Here is a 12,573-nt window from a genome sequence, read left to right on the forward strand (position 1 = left end):
TAAACAACTGGAGGCAAAGTTTTTTTTAACTGTTTTTTAACCTCTGAAATCGGTTGATAAGTGACAACGTGGTGTTTTTATTCAGTAAAAACCGCAGCTCCCCCGTTTACTTTCATTTGTTTTAAGGCAGTCTTGACCTCACTAACATGGCGGACGCGTTGACGTATCGCGGCAACGGCTCAAAGTGGCCAATGAGGCGTCTAGGTATATGTCTATGGTTAAATGCATGACTTTTATTTTGTGTTGCGGTTCGTCATTTCCGGTGCTGAGCGATCTCTATGGTTACTGGCTGACGGACAGCTGACCGTCGAGAGTCTGAGAGGAGACTAGTTTACAGTAGTTCAGTTAGTGTAAAGTTCCTGATAATAACTGATGATGGCTAAAAGTGACGGTGGCTCGTACTTCAGGAGATCCAGTCTCTTCTGGATGGTGGTCGTGACGGGGTTTTTGAGTTTTTACACGGTAAGCTGTTAAACCTTTATGAATTATTCATTCTGTGGAGAATTCCTGAAACTCCGAATAATGTTTAATATTACCGTCAGAAAACCCGTTCGACTTCTGAATCAAATGAAATGAACGATTCTCTGTTGAAAATGTGCAAACTCATGCTGACAAGAAGAAATAATAAGAACAGGACCGTTTTGAACTTTACCTCAGTTTTACTCTCTTGAGCAAAGTCCGCTTTCTTACTAAAGCACTGCATAAATATATGTTATAAATTATTAGTGTATTTATATATGTGATATCCCCATTCATGTAACTTATTTATACGTTCTGGTAAAAACGAATAAATTAATTCAAAAATATAATATATAAAAAATACATTTTTTTAATTAAAAAAAAATATTTGTAGTAAAGCCGTATAACGTTAAATGTGTCCTGGATCGTAACCATATTCTAACATGAGAATTGTATTCGGTTAATGTTTGTCACGATTATCATATTAGGATATGTAACGTTATTATTTTTAGATTACTAGAATCATGAATTGTGTTAAATATGACATTATGCCAGAGATTCATGAATGAGCTACAGGGGATTTGTGGGTTGAATTATCAACTATTATGATTTTATATATAAAGTCAGGAGCAGTTTTCTGTGGAAGTCTTTCAGATTCATGAATGTTTCTGAATGATTTTCCAGAAATCAGTTACACTTCTGTGTGATGAGTGTGAACGTGTGTCAGTGTAACAGTGAGCCTCAGATCATTTCCTCCGCTTCACGCTGATCTGAGATCAACCTCCAGAACTACAGTTATCATACAGTGAAGACATGATCAGCTCGAGCAGAACGAGTGATGATGACTCTCAGAGCTCTCCGAAGCGATCTTCAGCTGAAACTGTGCTGAATCAGAGATGATGTGGTCTGCAGCTGGACACAGACTGTGATTGTGATGGACCTTTAGACACGGCTTGACATGTGCTCATCCTTCAGACAGACAAATCAGTCATGCTCTTCTCTGAATAAATGTAAATGTAATTTTTTCTGAAGCAACAGTGCTCTATCAGTTGTGATATTTGCCTTAAACTGATTTCTAGGACACTTTTTAAGTTTATTAAAGACACTATTTACCTTATCTTATTAGATGAATGTGTCATCAGTCTTATATTGTATCAGTTGGAGTAATCAGACACCGTATGATTGTGTCCATTCAAATGAAATCAGTATAAACCAGGACTCTCGTTCTCTTGCTGTGACTGTGTTTCATTGGTTTCTAGTGGATGGTGTTTTGGCCTCAGGACGTCCCATACAGCAGTCTGGGTCCTCTCGGTGCTCTGGCCAAGCATTTCGTGGACTATCATTATCCTGTGATGTATTATGGGTAAGTGAGCGAGCGCTGTTGTTCATACGGAGAGCTCAGAGCCCTCGCTGATGTTAGTTTCGCTCTTCTGTGTCTCAGATGGTTTCTGACGTGGGTCATCCATCTGTTCGAGGGTGTTTTTGCTCTGAAGATCTGCAGGTAAGACCCCGTGTGTTTCATGGTTTCAACCACATGGTGGCAGTACAGACCTTCAGATCTGTGGACCTGTGCAGATTTCTCTCCTGATGACTGAATTACTTTTTTTAAACAATTTCCGCTGATGTTTTGTATTGATCCGTGTGTTTGTGTCTGCAGTGATAAAGGCATCGACAGCTCGTCCACACGCTTGCTGTGGTTCGCTCAGACGTTTCTGTTTGGTCTCGCGTCTCTGGGTCTTCTGATCAGATACAAGCCGGACGGCCGACGCAAACGCCAGTGACCCACACCAGAGCTCGTGTCCCAGAGCACACTGACCTTTATATCCCAGAGGATTCATCAACCTGCAGGTTACATCTGAACAGTCACATCCACCTCACTGATTCTGGAACAGTCTTTCTCTAAAGGTTAAATCACTCGAGGCCTGGTTTACCTGATCCTGGTTCAGTACTGTAACGTCTCTCAGCACAGAAGATCACTTCAGCTCACATCTCAAGAACCACGAACCTCAAACCTCACACTGTTATTATACAAGCTAACCTGGACTGAAGAGTTAGAGTGGATCTAGTGTCTCATCTCCTGTAATGTAACGCTCGCAGGTTACACAGAGAAACATCCAGACAGATTCAGACACCCATACTCCATATAAGATATAATAATTATTTCTGTACATGGGGAAAAATGGTGTAGGATTTGCTCTTAAACTATTTTCACTCTGAAACTGCTAGATTAGATGCATTTCATGAATATTTACAAGATAAATCTGTATCAAACATGACAATTTTGAAGTGGGAAAAATTTAAATGATTTGGCAACACTTGAAGCCTTTATTCATAATGCATTATAAAGATATTCATAATGCATAATGTAATGCATCGTATCTTTTAAATAATTAATTGCAATCAAAATGCATCATAATATTTGCATATTGCGTTTTGCATCTAACATTGGTGGTTTGTCATGTTTGAAGGCATTATCATTTTTAAAGGTGTAACAATGAGTGTTATAATGTATTATAACTCTGGTTACAATTATTCATATGAATATACAGTGCATTATAAGGTGCATAATTAATGCATAAATAATACTTTTACAATTAATTATATGAAAGGCTTTAAGTAAAGTGATACTGTGTGGTTTTATAACAAGTGCTTCAATAATATGTCTTTGATTTTCAACTTTGAACATTCTGCTGTAATAATGGTCATCTGCGGTCATTTTAAAGAAATGGAAATAAACGCTCTGATTTAACTTTTTTGTTTTTTTTGTCATCTGTTGTTCAATGTACAGGATTTAGCCTGATTATGCATTTAATGTTATCTGTGATATATTTCATCTGCAACAATAATGTGAACTTTTATAAATGTCTGTTTGCGGCCATTAACCTTTAAATGCATCATCATGCAAAAACTATACAATTATTGCTAGGGACAGTATAGTTGCTGGACAAAAGTTTGTTTGAATGCATTATTTTTAATCACACAAAATGAACATGTTAAATGAACAGCTCTAGTCTGAATGTAGACGTGTTGTAATGATGTGGCACATATAATATCTAACCTTTAGATCTCCACAGAATACAGCAGACAGAGTGTGATTATATACAGGATGAGCTTTATATTCATAAGCCAAATACAGCAGACGTCAAAACAGCTAGATTCAATCACACATTCATTGAGTTCAGTAAATAAAGTTATATACAACAGCCCTCCTCCCATAAAGACAGACATTCTTGATCGACCAATAATAATGAATCAATTATATCTGGAGAGACATGTACTGTCGTGGCTCAACAGGTTTAGATCTTCAGTGCTTCATGTGCATCACTGAGAGTATTTCAGTCACGTTGTCTTGTCTTCTAGACGCTCGGTCTGGGTGCTTATTCAAACAACAGAAATATCTTAACACTCTGAAATCAATATAGAAAATGACTTAAGACATGAAGGATCTGCCAATGTGGAAAGAAAAAGAAACTCCGTTCAAAAGGAAAACAAGTTTATTGTTCTGACCTACAGATATTTTTGTTTGTTTGCATGAAATCACTTAATTTTGTTTAAGTTTTCAGAAAGAAAGACTTTATGTCTTAAGTCATTTAGTGTGTGTGTGTGTGTGTGTGAGTGTGTGTGAGTGAGTGTGTGTGTGTGTGTGTGTGTGTGTGTGTGTGTGTGTGTGTGTGTGTGTGTGTGTGTGTGTGTGTGTGTGTGTGTGTGTGTGTGTGATCACCGCTCCAGCCAGTGCAGTGAAGGGTATCGGTCTGAGAGCGTCCGGCGCAGCTGTGAGTTCTGACTTTTATCCCTCACTTGTACGACACACTCCACCTGAGAACACAATCACCGTCAGCTCTTCAGTCGAGAGCCGCTCAAACACTCGTGTGTCATTCTGTCTGACTGGCTCTCTATTGAGAGATCACGAGTTGATCAAAATAAATGTACATAAAAAACACTTTAAATTAAAACTAAAATTAAATATAAATATAATAACATTTTTTTATAATAAAATATAATTAAAAATAATATTGAAATATTTTTTTTAATAAAACGTACTAAAATATTATTAAAATTCAATATAAATATAATACAAATATGAAAATATAATTAAAAAAAAGAGTAATTTTTTTTTCAAAAAACACTTACTACATTTATTTAGTAACTTCATATCATGTGAAATCAGAGAACTGTGAAAATGTGAATATGTTGTCAAATTACTGAAATATCATCTTAAAATCTCAGCTCAAAGGCGTTAGTGTGAATCAGATGACCTCTGACCTGTGTTTTGAAGAGCTCGGCTTTATCACTGTAGCGTCTGTGACAAACATCCAGCAACCTGAGAGAGAGAGAGTTTAATTAGTTAGTTAGTTAGTTAGTTAGTTAGTGAAGGGATCTGGAGAATACTGATGTATAAAAGAATAAAGCTGTAGTGTATTAACAGTTCTACTAATCGTCCTTGCATTTACATTGCTGCATTTTGCAGATTGCTTTTATCCAAAGCGACCTACATTGCATTTAAAGTAAGCATTATTATTTTTAATCAGTTTATTCTCAACAGTAGCTTGATTCCCAGGGAATGCATGCACTGATAACAGCTTGAATGCAAAGCAAGTCACTTTGGATAAGAGCATCTGCGTGATGCATGAATGTAATGAAAAGGGTTTGGTTTGTGTGACGGATGTTGTTCTGTTCCTCCAGAGCACTGTTGGTCATCTCTCACCTGACGTCCTCTCGGGCCAGCAGGTCCAGGAGTTTGGCCATGTCTCCGGGCCGGTCGGTCAGCTGCACGGTGAAGCGACTGACTCTGTCGTCCAGAACCAGAGCTCGCTCCACACACTGCAGAAGCAGGTCCAGCTCCATGTTAGCACTGCTGACCACCACAGCCACCCTGCAGAACACAACACACACTCAGGTTTTCATCTCTTTTCTTTTCTATACACAGGGTTTCCATGGGTCCTTAAAAACTCTTAAATGTAGTTGTATCAAATTTAAAGCCTAATTATGATTTCAGGAGGTCTTGGATTTGGGGACTGAAAGACCAGAATTACGATACGGCTTAGTGTGAGTATTAAACTTCAAAAGGCGATGATTGATCATTAAATAGACGAGTACTACACATTTCAGATTTAGTGCTGCGCTGCTTTGTGTTCTGCTTTATTAAGGAAAGGGATGAGTCAAAAGATTTCTATTGCCTTTAATGTGATACAACTAAATTAAAGAGTTTTTCTCAGAGAAACCGCTGTATTTCTGCTGATCTGGGAGCGCCTCCTGCTGGCAGAGAATGAATTAGCATTTTTCAAAAAGTCTGCTGTTTCTGTTCAGACCGGTGTGAAAATCAACCCGTTTTATGCTGCAAACACATGCTAATGAATTATAGAAATCTAAACAATTATGACACTTAGATATATTTATATGTTGTTTAATTAATATAATAATTGACTTCAAATTTTGTACTTTTTGCTTAAAACAAGGAAAAATATCTGCCAATGGGGCAAGAAAAATAACCTTGTTTTGTCTATAAATTAAGATTATTTTTCTTACCCCATTGACAAAAGTAATTTTATTTAATTTTTTCAGAAAACAAAATTTAATATTGCTTCTTGGGTAAATGCATCCTGATTCAAGAATGTTTACATTTATACTAGAAAACAAGATAAAAACAGTAAGTAAATAAATAATGTTTCAATTAATATTATTGATTCTTTTGACTTGGCAAATTTGACATGGCAAAAAAAAAAAAAAAAAAAAAATTGAAAAATATTGAACAACTATTTTTTTTACATTTCTTTTCACAAAGTTTTAATATTATAAACAGTATTTAAATATTTTAAAATATTTAAAAACTAACTTCCATTATTACAAAATATTTTAATATTTAAAAATGTCTTAATTTCTATTGATTGATTGCATGTTTTTTCTTGCAGTTCAAACAGTAAAGCATGTTGCTCGTAAAGAGTTCATGGGTTCTATTCCCAGAAAAAATCTCAAGCACGAACAGAAAAATGTACACCTTCAATGCAGCAAAAGTGTCTCCCAAATGCATAGATGTAAAAGATTACATTTACATAAATGTAGTGTTCATTTTAACATTTACTAATAATTATTATAGAGTTGTATCTGCTCAGATTAGATAACAAACTAACATGAACAAACTACAATTGTATTTTTACAATTAAAGATTAATAAATGCTGTAAAAATGTTGTTAGTTAGCCGATGCATAAAATTATGTTAACAAATGAGACCTTGTTGTAAATGTAGTACAAATGAATGTAGTGTGTGTTACATGCATTCAGAGCCAGAGCTTGTTTTCTGAAGGAGATTCAGCTCTATAGACAGTTTACCAACACGAACATGATGAAATCTGATCAGAAAGAGTCCAGGTGGACACTGAGCCGGTCAGGAGGGTAGTAAAGTGAGTGAGGGGCTTTGAGCACCTTTTGCCTTTCAGCTCTGGCAGATGTCCAGCTAAGATTGCGGCCAAACCCAGAGCTCCTTCTGTGTCCACGGTCGAGCGCTCGTACTCCTGGAAGCGCAGCATGGCCACCAGAGCGTCCGCCTCCCTTCAGAGAGACACCAGACAGTGAACACATTAATAATTCTCCCACATTACAAAAAAGAACGAACGAATCTCGAATGCAATGTAAGTTGCTTTGAATAAACCTGTCACCCGAAATGCATGAATGTCAAGTTCGATAGGAAACCTCGGTGATACCTGACAGAGATGACTTTGTCCACGGTTTTCTTGGCCAGCTGGAAGCAGTGTGTGCCCAGAGAGTGATCCAGCAGATCTGTGTGAGCGATCAGAGCAGACACATCAGAGCGCTCTCAGGACACAGCGGTTAGTTTGAGGGGGTTACCTCTGTAGAGTTTCTCGTTGGGGTTGCAGGAGAGGTCTTTAATGGGAGCGTCTGTTTTGAGCGACTGCAGCAGAAGAGGAAACTCCTCCGGTTCTACACCCTGTTAGAGACACGGCGTGACAGGATAAATGCATGAGTTCCCTCAGCTCTGGCCAAGAGCAGCGTGAAGCCGGAGCCGTTTCCGTCAGACTGCACTCACTATGACAGAGATGCGAGGGTTCAGGTGTTTGATGGCAGCTGCGGTCCCCACCAGGAGCCCACAGTGTCCACCTGCAGGAACGATGACCGCGTCCAGCTTGGGCACCTGCTCGTAGATCTCCAGACCCACTGATCCCAGACCTGCCAGATACACAGCGCTGTCGTCCCTGCGGATGAGAGAGATGGATCCGATCTGTTCTCACTCAGACTGTTAGTGTGTCTACTGTGTTAGCATCTTAATATCCTCATGTCTTACAGTTGCATCGACTGTAGCTCTAACGCATGAAGATATTAAGAGGTTCTGAACATGCGCTCCTCAGATGTGAGGGTTGGTGTGCACTCACTCCTCCAGACACAGGTATCCGTTCTCTTTGGCCAGGTGTCTGGCGTGGTTGATGGAGTCTCGTGCCGTGCTGCCGAAGGAAATAACCATCGCACCGTAGTCTCTGTACGTGCGCAGACGAGGAGGAGAGCTGTACGCCGGCATGATGACGAACACCGGGATCCTCAGCTCCACCGCGTGAAACGCCACGGCCCTCGAGAAGCTGGAGTCAGTGGCCACGATCACACCCTTCCTCTGCTGATCCTGGAACAGTCACATTACACACTCATCACTCACTGAACAGTGTACACTACACTCATGTGCCAACACAACACAACTCCGTCTTTATTTATATACATTATATAGAACATTTAATAAATGCAAATTAAACTGAGCACTTCTGTGCACATTTGTGCTATTTAATATCTAGTTTCTTGACACATCATGTTATAATATCAGTTTTATTGTTATACATTCAATATATAGTATGATGTTATATTTAATATTGTAATAAAATGGTTTTAAGAAACCATGAATTAAATTAGAAAAATGTGCACAGTATTGCTGTTTTATTAGCATATGGTATTATATTTACATGATATCATTCAGTTTTATTTTTTATAAAATTACAGTAAATATCATGTATTAAACATATGAAAATAAAACTTTTTTAGTTTCATTCCTGGTTTCTTCTCACATGTTCTCATATGAAATATAATATAAATTGGATTGTTATATGTTTAATTTATGATATGTTTAATATTAAAATAATATATAGAAAAAAATTGCACTGTAATTTTTTTATATATAATATTATATTTAATGTTACAATAATATGTCAAATTTTTTTTATTACAAATTACAAAAATCCACATATAACACATTAAAGAATGAGTTTTAGTTTAAGAAAATTGCATATAATATGATAATAAAGGCTTGCACTTTGTAATTTAATTTCTGGTTTCTTGACACATTATTATCATATCTCATCATATATTTAATATGTGCTCGTGTGTTTAGTATTGATAATAATATACTGTATGTCAATAACAGTGGCTCCAAATGTATCTGAATCCTTAAGTTAGACTTGAAACTAAATCACAAGATATAACAGTGAGGTGTTTATCTGCAGGACCTTAGCTCTGAATCTAGTCTACAGTCAGTCTTCTTCTGCATCAGATGCTCTGTCTGTGCCTGAAGTGTGTGTGTGTGTGTGTGTGTTGAAGTCTGACCTGTGTGAGGGAGGACAGCAGGTACAGCGCTCCTCTCTCCTTCACTGAACCTGTGTAGTGCAGGAGCTCCTTCTTCAGGAAGATCTCCATGCCGTAGTGTTTGGACAGTCTGGAGTACTGCGGGCACAACACAGAGAGTGAGAGTGAATGTGTGTGTGTGTGTGTGTGAGAGAGAGAGAGAGAGTTTGAGAGTGAGTGTGAGAGTGAATATGTGTGTGATTGAGAGAGCGAGTGTGTCAGAGTGTGTGTGTGTGTGTGAGTGTGTGTGTGTGTGTGTGTGAGTGTGTGTGTGTGTGTGTGTGTGTGTGTGTGTGTGTGCCTCTCTGTGTGTGTGTGTCTCTGTGTGTGTCTCTGTGTGTGTGTGTGTGGTACCGTGCAGGGTGTTTTCTGAATCCCAGCCTGCTGTAGTCTGAAGGCAGCGGCGCTGATGTCCTGGAAGCGCAGATGTTCAGGAGGATGTTTAGCTGTAGTCTTGTTCTCGCTGCTCTTCTTCACGGCTGGTTTAGGTGTGGACATTAACTGGACCTCCGGCGGTTCTGAAACACTGCTCTCGAACACCTTCACGTCTCCATTGAGGTACTCCTCGGCTCCGAAGTCCTTCAGGCGTTCCGGGCAGATGAGTGTGGAGCGGCGGCCCGGGCGTCCGTTCCCGATGTGGCCGTCTTTAACACACGGGCCGCTGTGGAAGGAGCAGTCGGGTTTAGAGGATCCTCGGCGCTGCTCCGCACTGTCCGAGGAAAAACAGAGAGTAACTGTTTATCTCTTTCTCTTCTGCATTTCTTCTCTACTCTATTACACCTGCCCTAGAAATACTGTGACTCTAATGACAAGTTGTCAAGTCACTCTAAATAAATAAATGTTAATGTAAGCAGCAGGGTTTATAATAAATTAATCTCAGCCATGTACAGATGCTTAAGTGAAGTTAATAGTATTTGAGTGTCTCTGGTCATGTGTGTCCAGCACTGAAGTCTATTAATATCCCAGTTCTGCAGGACTGACCTCTCGCCTCATTCCCACGTCACAGCCTCTCTCTGTTATAGACAAACACCTACCGGATGGGATTTGATGCACAATATTAGAATAACTAAAAATATTTAGTAATCCTCAGCAGAGGAATGATCTTCACAAGCCTCCAGAACATCTCACATCTTCTGAGGAGCCTTGATTTCTTCAGCTCTCAATCTCTGTGTTATATGTGCGGATCATTTACATCTCATCTCATTACTGGAGATATAGACTGATATTCAGATCTGTTTATATCAGTATCTGTTATAAAGATCTCACTGATTTACAGCACAAGCAGCAGAATCAGCAAATTCAGCACATTCCTTCATATTCTAACTGCATCAGTCTATATGGATCAAATATGATGCTCAACATTAAACACATTTATCTAACATTGAAAAACATTATTTTATATGTCAGGCTTTACAGGGTTTATGTCGTGCATTATTAAAGGTTTCCAGATGTTTGAAGCTCTCTCTGTCTCACATGTTTACCGTGGCAGGAAGAGGAGGATGAAGGTGAGGAAGAGTCTGAGGAGGATGTAGACTAAAGCTTGGAGGAGCGACAGGAGAGTGGCGTTCTCTGTGAGCTGCGGGAACGGAGGGAGAGCTACGGATGAGGACGGTTCTGCTGGTTCTACAGGAGAAGGACCGGGAGCTTTAGAAGCGGGTTGAGGAGCATCAACCCTCGTTGCAGCTCCAGCTTGAGACCTGCTAGGTTTTCTAGGAGAGGGATCTTCTGAGGGTTTGTCCATGTGTGATGGGGATGAAGCCTGGTGTCTCCGTGTGAGTTCTGGTCCAGGTTTGGGCGTCTCTAGGGTTTTACGGGAAGGTGAGTGTGAATCAGTGGATGGAGGAACCACGGGATGGGAAGGAGAACACAGAGGAACCGCTACATGCTGGTGAAACTCCACACCATTCACATCACGTCTCTCAGGAGGACACTGGGACGACTCTCTAAGGGTTTCAGATGTACACGCTACGGTTTCCCACCTCTGCCAGAAGGGATCATATTCCTCGTTGTCATTAAAGCTTATCCGTGTCTCCTGTGTCTGCAAACCGTCGCTCACAAAGTTAGCAAAGATCTGTGCTGCGAAATTCATCCTGGACTCAAGCTGACATGAAATACGAAGCTCAGCAGGTGCTCTCTTTATCCAGCAGTATTGTGCCCTTTCTCAGGCGTCCTCGACGACATTAGCTTACTGCTCAGGGTTATTTAAGCAGGGATTAGCCGTAATCACACGCTGGAGTATCTCCGGCCCTTCCAGCCCTCCAGGACTCCACCTACTGCTCTATTCCTGTATCAGACCCAGGTTAAACCCGCCTCTCACGTGGTATAATCAGACTCTCTAAAGGATAGATGAGGACTTAATGCTTCCCAGAGAATAATGACCTGGGACCGTCGTCCAGCAGAAAGTGTCCTCCTTAAGACCTCAAGCTCTGACCTCTTGGACAGGCCAAATCCTCCTCAGACCGGATCACAGATCACCTCTGACTTCACAGTCAACATTTATGATGCTCCAGACTCAAATGGTACAACCATGATATGATATATGCAATTAACATTCAAGTATATACACACTCACCATCAGTTTTTAATGTACACATCTAAGCACATTTAAATGATATATAATCTCATTCCCAAACCAGATTTTCGATTTAAAAATTTCTAAAGAAAATGTGTTTGCCCATGCACAGGTCTCCACCACAGTGCTGTTCTGTGCAGTTGCTAGCATGCATATGTGGTTTCTAGGGTGTTGCTAGGGTGCATATGTGGTTTCCAGGGTGTTGATAGGGTGCATATGTGGTTTCTAGGGTGTTGCTAGCGTGCATATGTGGTTTCTAGGGTGTTGCTAGGGTGCATATGTGGTTTTAGGGTGTTGCTAGGGTGCATATGTGGTTTCTAGGGTGTTGCTAGGGTGCATATGTGGTTTCTAGGGTGTTGCTAGGGTGCATATGTGGTTTCTAGGGTGTTCTCATGGTTTATATGGTGTTCTGTGTGGTTTTTGCTAGGTTGTTCCCTGTAGTTGCTATGTATTGTTAGGATGTTCTGGGTTGTTTCTAGGGTGTTGCTAGGATGTTTTATGTGTGATTGCTAGATATTGCTGGGGTTTTATGGGTGGTTGTTAGGGTGTTGCATGGCTGCTCTGTATCATTGCTAGAGTGTTCTGTGTGGTTGCTAGGGTGGTCTTTGTTAATAGGGTGGTCTATGTTACTAAGGTGTTCTGTATGGTTACTAGGGTGGGGTTGCTAGGGTATTCTGGGTGGTTTCTAGGGTTTTACTAGTGTATTTTGTGGTTTCTAGATGCTTCTGGGTGGTTTCTAGGGTGTTGCCTGTTCTGTGTGGTTGCTAGGGTGGTCTTTGTGGTTGCTAGTGTATTCTGGGTGGTTATTATGGTGTAGCTATGGTATCATGTGTGGTTGCTAGGGTGTTCCTTGTTGTTAGTAAGTATTTTTAGGGTGTTCTTTGTGGTTGCTAAGTGTTTCTAGGGTTTTCTGGCTGGTTGCTGGGGTG

At 40.0% G+C, this 12,573-nt stretch overlaps 2 protein-coding genes across 3 annotated transcripts; one reads left to right on the plus strand and one right to left on the minus strand.

Annotated features, from left to right (window-relative positions):
- The first annotated feature begins 261 nt into the window (after nt 1-261).
- Nucleotides 262-3,208, plus strand: LOC128026187 (transmembrane protein 254-like). Its single transcript, XM_052613010.1, has 4 exons — nt 262-462; nt 1,719-1,822; nt 1,901-1,960; nt 2,117-3,208. The coding sequence occupies exons 1-4, from the start codon at nt 373-375 to the stop codon at nt 2,238-2,240; spliced, it is 378 nt and encodes a 125-aa protein (XP_052468970.1). The 5' UTR covers nt 262-372; the 3' UTR covers nt 2,241-3,208.
- A 346-nt stretch (nt 3,209-3,554) lies between these two features.
- Nucleotides 3,555-11,192, minus strand: LOC128026629 (L-threonine ammonia-lyase). 2 transcript variants are annotated; one of them, XM_052613873.1, is made up of 11 exons: nt 11,052-11,192; nt 9,427-9,781; nt 9,055-9,171; nt 7,845-8,086; nt 7,502-7,667; nt 7,303-7,402; nt 7,158-7,233; nt 6,880-7,005; nt 5,165-5,332; nt 4,723-4,780; nt 3,555-4,275 (listed from the first exon to the last, which is right to left on the minus strand). In XM_052613873.1, exons 1-11 carry the CDS (start codon nt 11,159-11,161, stop codon nt 4,177-4,179), a joined length of 1,617 nt encoding a protein of 538 aa, XP_052469833.1. In that variant the 5' UTR covers nt 11,162-11,192; the 3' UTR covers nt 3,555-4,176. The 2 variants fall into 2 exon arrangements, with proteins under 2 accessions (XP_052469833.1, XP_052469832.1); XM_052613872.1 differs by having other exon boundaries at nt 10,554-11,161.
- Nucleotides 11,193-12,573: the final 1,381 nt, after the last annotated feature.

Source organism: Carassius gibelio, chromosome A13 (assembly GCF_023724105.1).
Source record: "Carassius gibelio isolate Cgi1373 ecotype wild population from Czech Republic chromosome A13, carGib1.2-hapl.c, whole genome shotgun sequence".
NCBI lineage: Eukaryota > Metazoa > Chordata > Actinopteri > Cypriniformes > Cyprinidae > Carassius > Carassius gibelio.